The sequence below is a fragment of the Antechinus flavipes genome, chromosome 3 (genome assembly GCF_016432865.1).
Source record: "Antechinus flavipes isolate AdamAnt ecotype Samford, QLD, Australia chromosome 3, AdamAnt_v2, whole genome shotgun sequence".
In the NCBI taxonomy this organism is placed as follows: Eukaryota; Metazoa; Chordata; class Mammalia; order Dasyuromorphia; family Dasyuridae; genus Antechinus; species Antechinus flavipes.
This window is the reverse complement of record NC_067400.1, coordinates 515,002,461-515,017,274: the sequence shown is the minus strand read 5'-3', so window position 1 is coordinate 515,017,274 and position 14,814 is coordinate 515,002,461. Positions and strand designations below refer to the sequence as shown.

Here is a 14,814-nt window from a genome sequence, read left to right as displayed (position 1 = left end):
AGAACTGAATGAGGGGAAAGGTGGGAAGTGCCCTGGGGAAGCACCACAGGCAGGCAACCAATCTTCCCTGCAGTCGCAAAAGTCCTGAGAACTCGGATAGCTTCCATTTCTATAAGGGAGAACAAATAATTCAACATGCAATCCAGCAAAATATAAAACTCCAGGGGGTAGAGATAGGATGGAAGGGGGAGCTCAGAAATTGTCTTGGTGGGTTGCAGAGTGTGATAGATTAATCCGAGGAGGGTCTTCTGGAGAGAGTGACCACGAACTATGGTTTGACAGGAAGAGGGACCTTTGCTGGCAAGTGGGCAGACTCCATAGTAAAAAGAAACAGCTACATGGTATAGGGGACAGTGTGCCCCACCTGAGGTCCTGACTTCAAATCCTGCCTTGCCTACTTATTAGCTCTGCCTCAGTTTCCCCATCTGTATAATTGGTATAACAATGGTACTTCTCTCCCAAGGTTGTTAAGATGATCATATGAAGTAACATACATAAAGTATGACTTGAGGTATTATATAAATGGTAGCTGCTATTAAAAGGGAAGAACCACAAGAAAGCCAAGTGGGTCAGAATGGCAGATGAAACCAGAGGCAAGGAGAGCAGAGAGAGAGTCTCATTATATCTCAGAATCTCCTTCTGACCTTACTCTGTCCCCAGTCTCAAACTCTAAAATGTTAGGTAAATGTCAGCCCTATCTTTATTTCCCCAGAGTGGCCCTCCATCCTTCCCTAGGCTAACCTGGCCTTCTTCCCCACTCAGTTCCAGGTCCCCCTGCTGGAATCAAAGCGGTCCCCTCCTCAGCCAGCAGCGTGGTCGTATCCTGGCTGCCTCCTGCCAAGCCCAATGGGGTGATCCGGAAGTACACCATCTTCTGCTCCAGTCCTGGGTCTGGACAGCCGGTGAGTGAACCGCAGAGAATGGCCCAGCTGGACACGGCCTCTGGGGACAGTGAAAGGTCTGATGCTCCTAGCAGGATGGGACATTAAGCCAACTCTGAGCAGAGAGACAGACAGAGACAACGAGAGACAGCGATACAGAGAAGCAGAGACAGAGACAATGAGAGACAGAGACAGAGAAAGTAGAGATACAGAGACAGAGAAGCAGAGACTGACAGAAAGACATAGAGGGGGGAGGAATTTAGGGAGGGTAGGAGGGAGGGAGAGAAAAGAGGCAAAGGGCAGACTTGTTTTTTAGGTTGTCACCAACTAACACTAATAGCTGTGCCTCTGCGAACTTCCCAGGATCTCATCCTGGATCACACATATGATCCACACAATTATTCATGTGCCAGAGGGTCACAGCCAGGTAGGGAGGACGCAAAGTGAAGCCAGGTCCTCCAAAGCCCCTGCCCAGACCTCCAGGATTACAGGCTCCAAGAATTCTTAGCAAGACCCAGGACGGATAGATGAGCACGAACTCAGACACCGTGACATTTCCTGTCCCTAAATATTCTTGGACAAAATAGACCAACTTAGCCTGGACTGGGTGAGAAGGGGAAGGGATCTGGGACAGGGCAAGGGAGAGAATATTGGGGAAAGTTCGGTTTCTTCAATGCTGAGTCCATAGTAGCCCTTTCTGAGAAGGAAATGATGGCAAGCTAAGGTATGAATCTGGTTCATACCTCCATAGCCTCTTCCTGGGCTCTGATTTCCAGGTACAGAGGAGTAGAGAAAGGAGGAAGCTGGGGATAGCGACCGTTCTGGACAGAACCAGGAAGGATGCCATGTAGTGGGGCTACATGAGTCCCCAGAGGCAGCACATTGTGTTCTTCCTTTGCTCCCCTAGGAGTGATGGGGTAATGCCTCCAGGCCCCAGACTACCTCCCTATGCCTTTTGTACTATTTTTGCTTTTTCTGAATTACAAAGAGAATAATTACAAGACATTCTCTTTATTAATAGAACAATCACCACAGCAATGTGGAAAATTCTAGGACTAGAGCCCGAATATTTCCCACTTGAGATGGAAGTTTCTTGAGGCAATCAAGTCAGGAAATACCAACCTCAGAGCATTCAGGCAGGGGCCAAAGACCTCTGTGTCTTTGCTAAGTTAATGTGAGTCTATAACAGAGTCTGTGTGAGTGTGGAAGTGAGCCGAAGTATCCATGAATCTGGGTGTCTTTGGTAAGTGTGTGCAGAATGTATGGTATGAATGTACATAGGAGGTAGGGCCGATCTACTTAGCATGCTGTGTTCAGTGGGAACAGAGGAACCCAGGGTAGGACCAGAGGGCATCTCAGAGGCAATTTTAGGCATAAGAAAGGAAACCTTGGTCAAAGGCTGAACAACCAGGGTGCAGGTGAGCTGCTGCCATCACCTTTTCCAATCCCCCTGCATCTTCTCTAACCTGGGCACACACAGGGTTTAAATACTCAGAAATAAAGGGAAATGCATTTTTTTCTGTAACCTGGGCACACAAAGGATTGAGATATAAATGAATATACATGTTTGTACAATCACAAACCTACTCCCCACAAATAGGCAAACATTCAAGAAGACACAAGTGCACACATTCGACAGCAGCCCCCTCATGACTTCCCCAGGCCTGCCCTCCTCGCCACCGCAAGGCCCTTCTGGGCTGGAAGCCATGCTCCCCATTAGAGAGGCCCCACGGGAACTCATCCCAAGGCTGGGACTGGTGTTGCCCCACATTTCCCACCAGAAGACTTCAGATCAAAAGGAATGTTTTCTCCTCCCCCTTCCAAAACAGACTAGGTCCTTTAAGGCTGGAGGCTCTGGCCCATATATATGTGCCTAGGCAGCGGAGCAGGAAATTACCTTTACAACTGGAGCATGGAAAGTATCCCCACACACTCTCAGCCCCGCCCCCCCATCTCTCGGTGTGTGTATGTCTGACCATGTCTGCCTCTCAGTCTGTGCCCAGGCTGTGTGAGTGTGTGTGTGCCCAAGCTGGGCCTGCACGTGTGCCCGTGTGCCTGCGCCAGAGGCTGCGACTGCAGAGATAACTAATTATTCTCTCCCTCTGGCCCTACTACCCCCATCTGTTCCCTGGGCTGGGCCCCCTCCCCAGCCCTCTGCGCCAATTTCAAAGGGTCCCTGGCGCCATCCTCCTCTCCCTTCCCCGCGGCTGACCAAAAAATAAAATAAAATGAAAGCCAGCCCCAAACCGCCTGTGCCAGGGAAGAGGTTGACAGGAGGTCTGCAAACTGGTGCTTATCAAAAGCTCCTTCTCAAATTCATTTCAATATCTGAGCCACTGGTTTCCAAGGCAACATAATCTTTTCATCAAAGCAACTGGTAAAGCCACTGGGATCCGATATTGTTTTGTTGGCAACTTGTCAAAACTGTCATTTGGTTAAAAAATATATATGTGTATGTATACATGTACACATATAACATATGTAGAATGTCTATGGAGATCTATAGTGCAGCTAATAATAATTAATAAAGTGCTACTGAGCGAGGACCTCTCCCCTCCTTTCCTTGTTTCTTCCTCTCCAAAGGTTTGCTGCTGCAGAAATAAAAGGGGAGTAATTAAAAGGTGGGACCAGGGGACAGAACTCTAAAGTAGATGGAGGCGGCCGCTGCTGTCCTGAGTTCTGAGCTCTTTTCTTCCGAAAGGCCATCTCTTAATCCCCGGTCCCCACGTTCTCACACACACACTGAAATCAGAAGGCCCCCTGGCCGGGGTCACTCAGCGACATTGGGGTGTCGGCCCTGCCTCACAGGATCCAGAGAGCTGGGCGGGGGCTCGGACCCCCGGCTCCGACCCCTCCCAGAGAGGGGCCCATCCGGAATCATGCTGCGCGCATAAGGCAGAGGCAGAAGCACTGAGCTTAAGAAAAGGAAGAGCCTGGGTGGCTTGGGGTCCCTTCCAACCCTAGAGGTCCTGGGACCGCCCCTCACTGCAGAGGGAGGGCTTTTCATCCCAAGAAAGCCCTCAGGTCGGCCGCCCAGGGCCAGGTGTGTTGCCAGGATGCTAACTCGTGGGCTCCGTGCCCGTGATCTGACCCTTCCTAACTCCTGTCCAGTTAGGGAGGGGCCAGCAGGACGGACCGCCCTAGATCCGCGCCTCCCACACACGCTCCCGCCCCTTCCAGGGCGCCCCCAGCCCCCGCAGAGACGGCAGGCGGAGGTCCGGGCCTCGGGGAGCAGCCGTTAATCTCTCTCCTCTCCCGTCCCCACCCAGGCCCCCAGCGAATACGAGACGAGCCCAGAGCAGCTCTTCTACCGGATCGCTCATTTGAATCGAGGGCAGCAGTACATGCTGTGGGTAGCGGCCGTCACCTCTGCCGGCCGGGGAAACATCAGTGAGAAGGTCACCATCGAGCCGGCTGGAAAGGGTGAGGAGGCGTGGGAGAGGAAAGGGGGCGGAAAGCGGCTGCTGCGGAAAGTTTGAGAAGCCCCGGCTCAGGCAGAGGCCCCCGCCCCGCCCGGGCCCGGCCTGGGACCGGAGGGCGTGCTCCGCCTGCCCCGAGAGCCTCTGGTTCCAGGTCCCTCCGCGCGCCGGGCCCTCGCCGGCATCCTCGAAGAATGAGCCTCTGCTGCCCCCTGACTCCGGGAGCCCCGCACAACCGCCTGCTCCGACCCGTCGGCTCGGCTCCCGTCTCCCGCGGACAGAGCCGGAGCCTGCGGCCCCGCTCCGCCTCAGCTCTAGTGCCATTCGGACCCAAAGGGCCCGGCCCTGCCCCCGTTATCTCCGCCCCGCCGCTCAGAGCAGGGACGATTTATTCTGCTTTCCACCCCATAGTCAGCCGTGAGGTACCAGGGTCAGGAGGGGCCAGTTACGTTACAGTAAGTTCTCAGAACAGGGATCAGAGCAGCGTGACTGCAGCAGGAAATCTTGTTTACTTGTTCTTATCCCCCCGGCACTTGCACAGTACTTAGTGCATAGTACTTAATAAATGGGTTTTTTTTTTTTTAATTTGTCCATTCACTTACAGCCACTAAGTGGTAGCTGAGAAACCAAAGAAATCTCCTTTTAAGAATCCTCGTCTTTACCCTCAGGGTTAGCTAGTGGTACAGTGGCTAGTGCTAGCCCTCCCTTCCGAGAAGCAGAGTTCAGATTATAGTTCAGCCGTGTGACGCTCGGCAAGTCACTTAATCTTATCTGCCTCAGTTTCCTCATCTGTAAAATGAGCTGGAGAAGATGATGGCAAGCCACTTTGGTATATTTGCCAAGAAAAACCACCAAAGGGGTCAGGAAGAATCAGACATTACCAAAAAAACCAAACCCCACAGTCCTTACCCTCACACTTGGTTTGTGACCGCAACCACAATAGCCCCATCTCGGATCGCTGTTCTGGGGTATCTTCCTCAGTTTTCCTCAGCCTCTCTGAGCCCTCCTCCAGGTCCCCTCTCCATCCTCCAGGGGGAAAGTAGAACATAGCACACACAAGCTTTGAGTCAGCCATCAAATCAATCACTAAGCATTCCTTAAATGGTTAAATGTTCACTATTAGGCCCCATAACTGTGTAAATACTGGGGATACAAAATAGGTAAAAAACGGTCCCTGTCCTCGAGTTTTCATTCTAGAGGGGATAATATAAATAACTAGATGCATACACAATACATAGAGAGTAAATGGAAGGAAATAAGGGAAGCAAAGGCCCTAGTAGCTAAAGGGAATGGAGAAGGTGGGATTTGAGCTGAGTCTTGAGGGAAGCCAGGGAAAATGAGGAGGCTAAACTGTGGAGGAAGAACATTCCAGGCTAGGACCTAGGACCTAGGACAATGTCAAGAATAACGCCCCCCGCCCCAGGCCAACTTTGACCTGACTTTACACCCTTTTGTCAAACAATTCTACAATTATTTATCAAGCATTTACTATATTCAAGCTGCTATGGTTGGTTCTGGTCACTGTTCCCCACATACACACCCAAGTACTGTTACTTAGTTCCTGATAACTTCCCCTCCCTCCTCTCCTTTTTTAGATAATCTCTCCTTTATAAGGGAAGGGAATTCATTTCATTTCAATAAGATTTATTAAGCACCTAATGTGTCCAGTGTACCTAAGTGCTTGGGTGTACTCTAAGACAATATGATGACATAAATAATGATATTACAAAAATAATATAATTGTAATGATATAAGAGAAGTACAAAAATAATATGAAAAATAAATGAAGTCTGAGGAAGAAAAAATGATTACCAAATAAGCAGGCCAGGGAAGACTTCATTGAAGAGATGTTATCCTAAATGATCCTTCAATGATAAAAAACATTCTCTCCGATGGTACAGATTACAATCCATCCATATTTCTTGTCCTGTGCTGACAGTTCTCAATCTCTTTCCACCAATGCTCCACAGGTGTTCTGTTCAATCTAGGTGAGGCCTTCCTCTAGATTAGAGGGTTCTTCACCTCAGATCCAAAGACCCCTTGAGGGCACATGAACTTGAATGGAAAAAAACCACATCATTAATTTCTCTAAACTTCTAACCAAAATTTGGCATTTTTTTCTATTTTGAATGTAGGCAACAAAATCAGAATGATAAAGGTCCATGACTTTTATTTGTTCATGTTGTCTATCTCTTGCCAAAATGTAGATGCTGAGAGAGTACATTACAATTGAAAAATTACAACCCCTTATTTATTCTCCACTCCTTATTTACCTATTACTATTACCATCACTCAAAGGAGTAAAGAACTAAAGGTCATTTGTGTTTTTGTTTAATGAGTTATCATGGCCAAAGAATTAATTACCTAGTCCTCTCACTGGTGATATTTCTCAGTTCTTAGGTAGATTAGCCTTGAACAACAGACACAAACTTGTCAGCAGAGCTATACCTGAAACACTTTCCTCATGATAGAATCTGCCAGAACTTCTAGTCCAGAATTCTAGTGGCATACCACTTGCAAACCCAAGATCATTTCCCTGACATAATGAGACATCAGAGTAGGACTTTGGAGGTTTACAGAAAAAGAGAAGCAAAGTGTTTCCTTCTCTCTATCATCCATTATCACCATCCCCAATTAGCCATGGTGCCACCTGCTTTTATTCGTTTTTTCCCCCAATGGGAACTTTTTAAAAACCTTTTTGTTCTCCTTAGCTTTCTCAACTAGTTTCAGCTTATTATAAATACTAGCACTCCTGGCATTGGTTTTCTTTCCATCTTCCTTACAAACCTTTTCAAAACCTTGTATCTTTGTAACTTCATTATTGAGAGTTTCTCATTCCTCCTGGACTGAATCACAGGGGATTTTACCTTCCTTTTCACTGAACTTTTTGAATTCTACAAAAGCTAGGGAGCCTTTCAAACCATGCTCTGTTTTCCTCAATTTCTATATAAGAAATACTAAAATGGCATGGTAACTTCTTCCCAAGGGTCTCATCATTTTTTCTTCAATAGCTAGTTTCTACTCATTGGTAAGAAAAGGGACCAAAATAACACTTCCTGATGTTTCTTCTTCCCTCTTTTGCAGATGAAATTATCATTTGGGGGAAAGAGAGAGAGAGAGAGAGAGAGAGAGAGAGAGAGAGAGAGAGAGAGAGAGAGAGAGAGCGCAATTCTGTGAGATAGAAATGTCATGATATAATCCCACTCAAATGAGAAAACTAAATCTAAGAGAGAGACAGACAGAGATAAAGAGACAGAGACAAGAGAGAGACAGAGAAAGGGAGAGACACACAAAGAGAGAGAGAGAGAGAAAATATTTCATTAATAGCCTACTTAACAATTGAAATTTCCCATCATTACTATATCCACACTGGTGATTTGTTTCCTGAATTTCCATTTCCCCCTATGAAGATTCTGTGGTATATTCTGATGATAACATTGATTTTGCTTATCTCTCCTTTGATATTCACCCAAATGCTCTCTACTGGGCATTCCTTTTTTGGTGCTTGGATTTCCTCACATGAGTGCATCTTATTACACTTCCATTGAACTCCACCACATTTTTTATCTCTTCTCATTTTGAATGAGGTTTACCCTTGCAGAATAATGTTGTAAATACAAGCCTAGTCTCACTAAATCTCATTTATACCTGTAAGGTCAAATTTGTCTCTTTACATAGGAATCTATAATTCAGTTTTCTTGTTATCCATACATTGTGTATTTTTGAATAGACATCTGAGTCTGAATCTCCTTTCTTTAATTTTGTCTCCTGAGAATAATTAAGTGGCACAGTGAGGAGAGCAATGGATCTAGCATTAGGAAGACCTAAATTGAAATCTAGCCTCAGACACTATCTAGGGGAAATCACTTCATCTTTTCCTGCTTCAGTTTCCTCATCTGTAAAAAATGAGATAATAGCACCTACCTCCCAGGGTTGTTAGAAGAATCAAATGAGACAACATTTGTAAGGCGCTTTGTAATACTTAAAAGTGCTATATGAATGGTAGCTGCTATTATTATTGTTATTCCTACATTATAACCTTTTTACATTTTTTTTTATGGGATCTAGTTTGCTAGGTATACATATCCATACACAGATAGCTTCTTTCCCCTTTCGATATTCCCAGATTCCCTTTCAACATTGAATCCAAGAGAGAAGAAAATTTAGAAAAGGATTTTGCAATGATTGGCAGCAACAACATCTATAGAGAGGTCTAGGACTGAGAAACAGCCATCAGATCTTGATTCATTTTGAAACCACATTGTAAGGTTGGGAAGAGATTTTAAAATGTTAAGGTAGAGAGGACAATGGAATCATGAAGACAGTCTATACTAAGACATGGAGGGACCTTAAATTGGTGCTGCAAGAGGGAATACCCATAACCATTAAGGGAAAAAAATGATAATTGAAGTATTAAAGTTTATTCAGTTAATGCTTTAAACTTTTTGAGGTATCTTTATTAAAATGTCCTTTGATTCTTAATAGCAATTCTGTGGGATAGAGATGTCAAGATGTATTCCCACTCAATAAATGAAGAAATTAAGTCTAAGAGATTACATTATATCAAAGCATAACTGTTACTAGGACCCAAGCATGTGACATATCTGATTATCTCTATACTAAGTTGTCCTGGTTTATTGGCCAAGGAACTGAAATAACTATGTCTTGAAGCATCATTCCACATTCCACATACAAACACAAACACAAACACACCAGTAAGATCCTTCAGGTCACAGGGCAAGTGGTGGAGATCAAGCAAAGATATCTCTAGAAAGCCTAATCCTCTTTTTGTGTTTGCAAAGAATTGGAAACTGGGGGTGATTTATGTCCATCAACTGGGGGATGTCTGAAAAGTTATGGGATATACATGCAATGAGATATTATTGTGCAATAAGAAATGATGAAGGGGATCATTTTTTTTTTTTAGAAAAACCCAGGAAGACTTTATGAACTGATGAAAAGTGAAGTAAGGAGAACAAAGAGAACATTTGAATAATAACAGCAATATTGTAAAAATAATCAATTTTGAAAGACTTTAGTAACTGATGCATTTCCAAAGGACACATGATGGAATGTGTTATCCCTTATCCAGATAGAGAGCTGATGGATTCAGAGACTGAAACACACTTTCTTCTCTTTCTTTCTTCATATTTCTTTTTGAACATGGCTGATGAGGGAATTTGTTACAATATATATTTATAATGGGTTTTACTTTCCTTGCCTTTTCAGTGGGTGGAGAAGGGGGAGATGGAAGAAAAAAATTCAGGACAGAAAATAAAATAAAATTGAATTTAAAAAGAGAAAGTATTAATGGGCGGAGGTAAGTTGGAATCCACCCTTCTTTACTCATAGCCCCTGCCAAAATCATCTCATTTGGAGGCACTGTGACCACACCTTGGATGAAAGATGTCCGGTTGCCCTGTACCTCAGTGGGGGAACCTGTCCCAGCCATCAAATGGACAAAGGACAGGTAAGTGACCATTGCATCCTTCAACCTGGGTTTGATTTAATCCTTGCTTCACCCCTTCCTAAGAAATTGTAGGGAAGAGTCTAGGTACACATAATGCCATATCTTCTCTCTCTGAGTTGCTCTCTGTTTGGAGACCCTTATCCATTGAGATTTAAGGGAAATCCAGATGATATGGTTGCTGAATGAGAACCAAGGATCCCTGACTCCTAGTCAGAGCTCCATTTGTCACCTTTCTGGCTGCTCTCCCTCAAAACTTCCCTTAAGCCCTGGGGAAAGAAGTCGCTAAGGAATGAAAGTTGGCCTACAATTCTGAACCCAGTTCCCTGCCCACAGTGAGGACTCTGCTATTGCTGTGACCGTAGATGGGCATCGGCTCATCCAAACCAATGGGACCCTGGTGCTACGCTCGGTGAAGGCCGAGGACTCTGGTTACTACACCTGCACTGCCACCAACACCTGGGGCTTCGATACCATCATCATCAACTTGCTGGTACAAGGTGAGAGCATGGTCCAGCCATGTAGTTGGAAACTACATGGAAAAGGAAAAATAGTTCTCGAGGGGGAGAGAAGAGTCCCAGGGTGGAAGAGAAAGAGATGTCTTGGAGGGAATGGAGGCAAGGGCTGAATGGGAAGGCAGAGGATCTTGGTTTGGATTTGGCTCTGACACCTTCCTTTAGACAATACTTTGGGGTTTCCTCATCTGTAAAGTAAGAAAATTAAAAGATCTCCAAGTTCCCTCTAGGTCTAAATATATGCTATGATTACAATGGAAGAAGATGGGAAGAATAGAAATATAAAGGGAAACCTGACTGCAAAGAGGTAGAAAGACAGGGACATCAAAATGTTCCCACCCTCTCCATCTTGGCTCTGTCCTTAAAATGAGAGCTTAACATTATTCAAAATTTGGGAAGTATTGGGGGAGAGGTGAATGTAAACTCGCGGAGAAGCAGTTGACCCTGGCCAAGGTAACCCAACTTAGCTGTGCATTAAGAGAAATCTTGTGAGTTATTTTTTACCACTCAGAAGTTCTAGCTGAGAGGACGTTAGATTTAACTCTTTGAGGTAAGCTGAGGTGGTAGCAGGAAGTCTGAGAAAGCTCTGGAATCCCCTCTTACAGTTCCTCCAGATCAGCCCCGACTGACTGTGTCTAAGACCTCAGCCTCCTCTATCACTCTGGCCTGGATCCCGGGGGACAATGGGGGCAGCTCCATCCGAGGTAAGTGGTTGGGGGAGGAATAGACTGGACCCAGAAGGAGGGAGTTTGCACACAGGGACAAGATAGACCCTATACACCCATCACCACCACCCTCAAGAGTGTCAGCCACGAGGGTCCATGGGACATTTGGTTATTACAACCAGACTGGCAAGACCATGTGGAACGTCTTGATTCTGGGTCCCTAAGAAACAAAGAATGTATAAAACGGGCCCCTCTCCCATTATTAAATACAAAATAAACCAACTTCTTGATATAAGGTAGGGGAAGAAGGCCGATGTAATACAAGGGCCGGTGGGAGGTGTCTACACTCATGTCTTAGGGTCTTTTCCAAAGTGTTTGACCCAGACCCAAAAGAATAGCAGATTCATGAAGTTCTTCATAGCTGGTCTCGGGGAACATCCTTTATTTCTGTGAAGGGTACTATCATCCTTCAAGTCACCCAGGTTTGAAACCTTGGAGTCATCCTCAATTTTTCATTCTCCTTACCTCAAATATCCAGTTCAAATCTTGTCAGTTATACTTCCCCAGCATTCCTCCCATCCATTCCCTTCTCTCCATTTACGTGACCACCATTTTCACTTCTTCCCAGGACTAAAATCTCTCCCTTACAATCCATCCCACACACAGCAGCCAAAGATTAGTCCCAAAATGGCTCTGAACCATCACTCCCCTGATCAATAGACTTTGATGGTTCCCTATTACTTCTAAAATCAAATACTGATTCTCCCAATGGAATTAATAAATGTTTGTTGAATTCAATATAGCTTTGGAGTCCTGGTATGGAAGAAAAGGGAAAGTCAATGGGATACTTTTTATATATACTCATAGACTTTTAATGGAGCCAGTCTGTCCTCCCTGTTCTTCACAGCAAATGTTTTATCTTCCATTACCATGCTTTTGTGCAAACTGTCCCTCATGCCTCCAATGTATTCTACTTATGCTATCTGGCTCCAAGTATTTGAAGGATCTTCCCATGGCAAAAGACTTAAACTCAATCCATTTGACCCACATGGCAGAACTAAGAGAGCTAAGAAGAAATGGAAAAGAAGCAAACTTAAGCTTATTATAAAGGAAAACTTCCTAACAACTAGAGATTCTCCAAAGGAGAATGGGTACCTGCAGAAGCAGTGGATTTCCCCTTCATTGGAGGATCTCAAACAAAGTCTGCGTAGCCATTTGGGAGCATATTGAGGAGAGACTTTCATTCACATACCAATTGAAATAGACATTCTCTAAGGTCCCTCTGAACTAGGAAGTTCTGTATATTCAGCTCCCAAGAGAAGCTTTTTCTGAGGTAGAAGCTCTTAGTATCAACTTAACAATCCCTCTCTCACCCAGGGCTTTTACATTTAATTCAATGCAGTAAACATTTATTAACCATTTAGTATGTACAGCATACTGTGCTAGGCAAAATACAAAATCGAGATAAGACACAGAGATGTAGCAGTAAATGTTTTAATAACTAGTTCTTAAAAACAAAACAACCACCACCAAAAAAAACCACTTCTGCAGGAAGGACATACTTTTAAGTTTACACTGCGTGATTATCATTCTCTCATTGATTTCTAAACTTGAGACAACAATAAGTCAAACCCAATTTGTCACCTTGGTAGATTTCCCAGGTGTAAATACCTACACTGAAAATTTTAACCATCTCTCTGGTTTGAGCTGGCTCCATATAGCCTTGGATATAATCTTCTTCCTCGTGGAGTTTACAATCTAGTGGGGGGGGTGGGAGAAGAGCGGTTATTAAGGCACATTTAATTATTATGCAGAATTACATATAGAAGCTCTCTATTTGGAGAACAGACTGTGACAGAGGTGTAGGGGGTTTCTCTAATCTGCACCTGCCTCACTTCTTACTCCTCCCCTCCTGGGCCCCCGCTGGGCCGCGGACTTCCCCAGACCCCCCCTTCTGACCAGGGCTGATCCCTCTCCTCCCCCAGGTTTCGTGCTCCAGTACTCCGTGGACAACAGCGAGGAGTGGAAGGACGTGTTCATCAGCTCCAGCGAGCGCTCCTTCAAACTGGACAGTCTCAAGTGCGGCACCTGGTACAAGGTGAAGCTGGCCGCCAAGAACAGCGTGGGCGCCGGGCGCATCAGCGAGATCATCGAAGCCAAAACCCACGGGCGGGGTGAGGACCGGGGCTGGGCCGGGCTGGGGGCTCCTCCGGGTGCAGAGGGGTCGGGAGAGCCGGCACAGGGGGGCAAGGTCCGGAACTGCCGACGCCAGTGGTGTGGTGGGAGGAAAGGGCTGGGGAAGCGAGGAAAGCTGGCGGGATTGTGGAGCGGAAGGAATACAGGAGCAGGATAAAATAGAGAGGCCCCGGGGGGAGGGTATGGGGGCCAAGACTACAGGGATGGATGAGGGAGCCTCTTTCCTGTAATGTTAGCTTCTTTTGGGCAGAGTTGGGTAGAAACCAATTCCTCTTCTCCGCTTTGGGGGTGGGGGAAAGATTTCTACTTCCCCTCCCCTCTCTTCCCCCTTTTCCCCTTCTCTTCCCTTTTCCCTTCCCCTCTTTTACCTGCTCTCCATCTCTTCCTACTTTCCTGTGATTCCCCCTGCCTCTGCTCCCTATGGAAACCCCACCCCAATCTGCCCCTCTCACCCCTTAACCACCTGGGGCCACCATCAGGTGAGGAGGAGATGGAGGAGGGACCTGAAGACCCCCACAATCCCCCAGGGGAACGCCCCGCTTGGGGGCAGACAAGGGGGCTGGTCCAGCCCACATTAACCCTCCCCTTCCCTCCCCCTCCTCCCGTCCCCTTACCCCCTGGTCTCATCCCCACCCCACACCCCAGAACCGTCCTTCAGCAAAGACCAGCACCTCTTCACCCACATCAACTCCACGCACGCCCGACTCAACCTGCAGGGCTGGAGCAGTGGGGGCTGCCCCATCACGTCCATCCTGCTCGAGTACAGGCCCAAGGGCACGTGGGCCTGGCAGGGCCTGCGGGCCAACAGTTCGGGGGAGGTGTTCCTGGCCGAGCTCCGAGAAGCCACCTGGTACGAGCTGCGCATGAGGGCCTGCAACAGTGCAGGCTGCGGCAACGAGACCACTCAGTTCGCCACGCTGGACTACGACGGAAGTGAGTGCGGCCCCGCCGGGAGGGGCGGCCCCCTGAGAACCCCAAGGGGGGAGACCCGGCCCTAGCCTCACAGCCCCGCCCTAATGGCCTCTTCTCCGGCCTGACCCAAGACCCCACATTCTTCGGGATTCTCTGGGCTGAACGTCAGTCGTCAATCCTGCTGTCCTTAAGTCAGTGGAGACCTGCCCAGGTTAAAAAAACTTACTGAGGAGGAATTCAGGTGTGAAGGAGTAAACATAACCATCTATTGGTTTAGCAGAATAAGTGAAATTATAATCCCATTACAGTCTGCACTTCTCAAATCACGCTTTCTCAGGCAGACACTGACAAGATGAAATACATCTAGGGAGGGCAGTCACTGTAGGCAGAGACCTTGAAAGCATATATATGAGGAACCGTTGGAGGAAGTGAAAATTTTACATTTATTCCATATATTTTTACATAACTTGTTATCACTCCTTGAAAAATATAAAAACTCCTTGGGATTATTTCATTTATTGCATTTATACCTCCAGGGCCTAGGACATAAGCTCTTACTAAATACTTGCTGATTGGAAGAAATAAAAAGAAATATAAGCTTATCAGGTTACCATGCTATCCAATTTAGCAGACATTTATTAAAAGCTTACTAGATCCATAGCTGATGAAAGAAAAAAAGTTCTAATGAGGAGCAGGTCTTTCCCGCCTAGAGTTACAGTGTAACCATATAGGCATGGCAGAGCCTCCTTCAGCTTAATC

The 14,814-nt window shown here is 46.2% G+C and overlaps 1 protein-coding gene across 3 annotated transcripts in view; it reads left to right on the top strand.

Annotated features, from left to right (window-relative positions):
• DSCAML1 (DS cell adhesion molecule like 1) overlaps positions 1 to 14,814 on the top strand; it is a 487,779-nt gene that overhangs the window by 460,889 nt on the left and 12,076 nt on the right. For all 3 annotated transcript variants that reach the window (XM_051987050.1, XM_051987051.1, XM_051987052.1), the window contains exons 20-26: positions 763 to 902; positions 4,151 to 4,304; positions 9,653 to 9,770; positions 10,104 to 10,267; positions 10,888 to 10,986; positions 12,933 to 13,121; positions 13,789 to 14,076. In XM_051987050.1, coding sequence (XP_051843010.1) covers positions 763 to 902; positions 4,151 to 4,304; positions 9,653 to 9,770; positions 10,104 to 10,267; positions 10,888 to 10,986; positions 12,933 to 13,121; positions 13,789 to 14,076 — 1,152 coding nt within the window. The remainder of the gene's footprint in view (positions 1 to 762; positions 903 to 4,150; positions 4,305 to 9,652; positions 9,771 to 10,103; positions 10,268 to 10,887; positions 10,987 to 12,932; positions 13,122 to 13,788; positions 14,077 to 14,814) is intronic.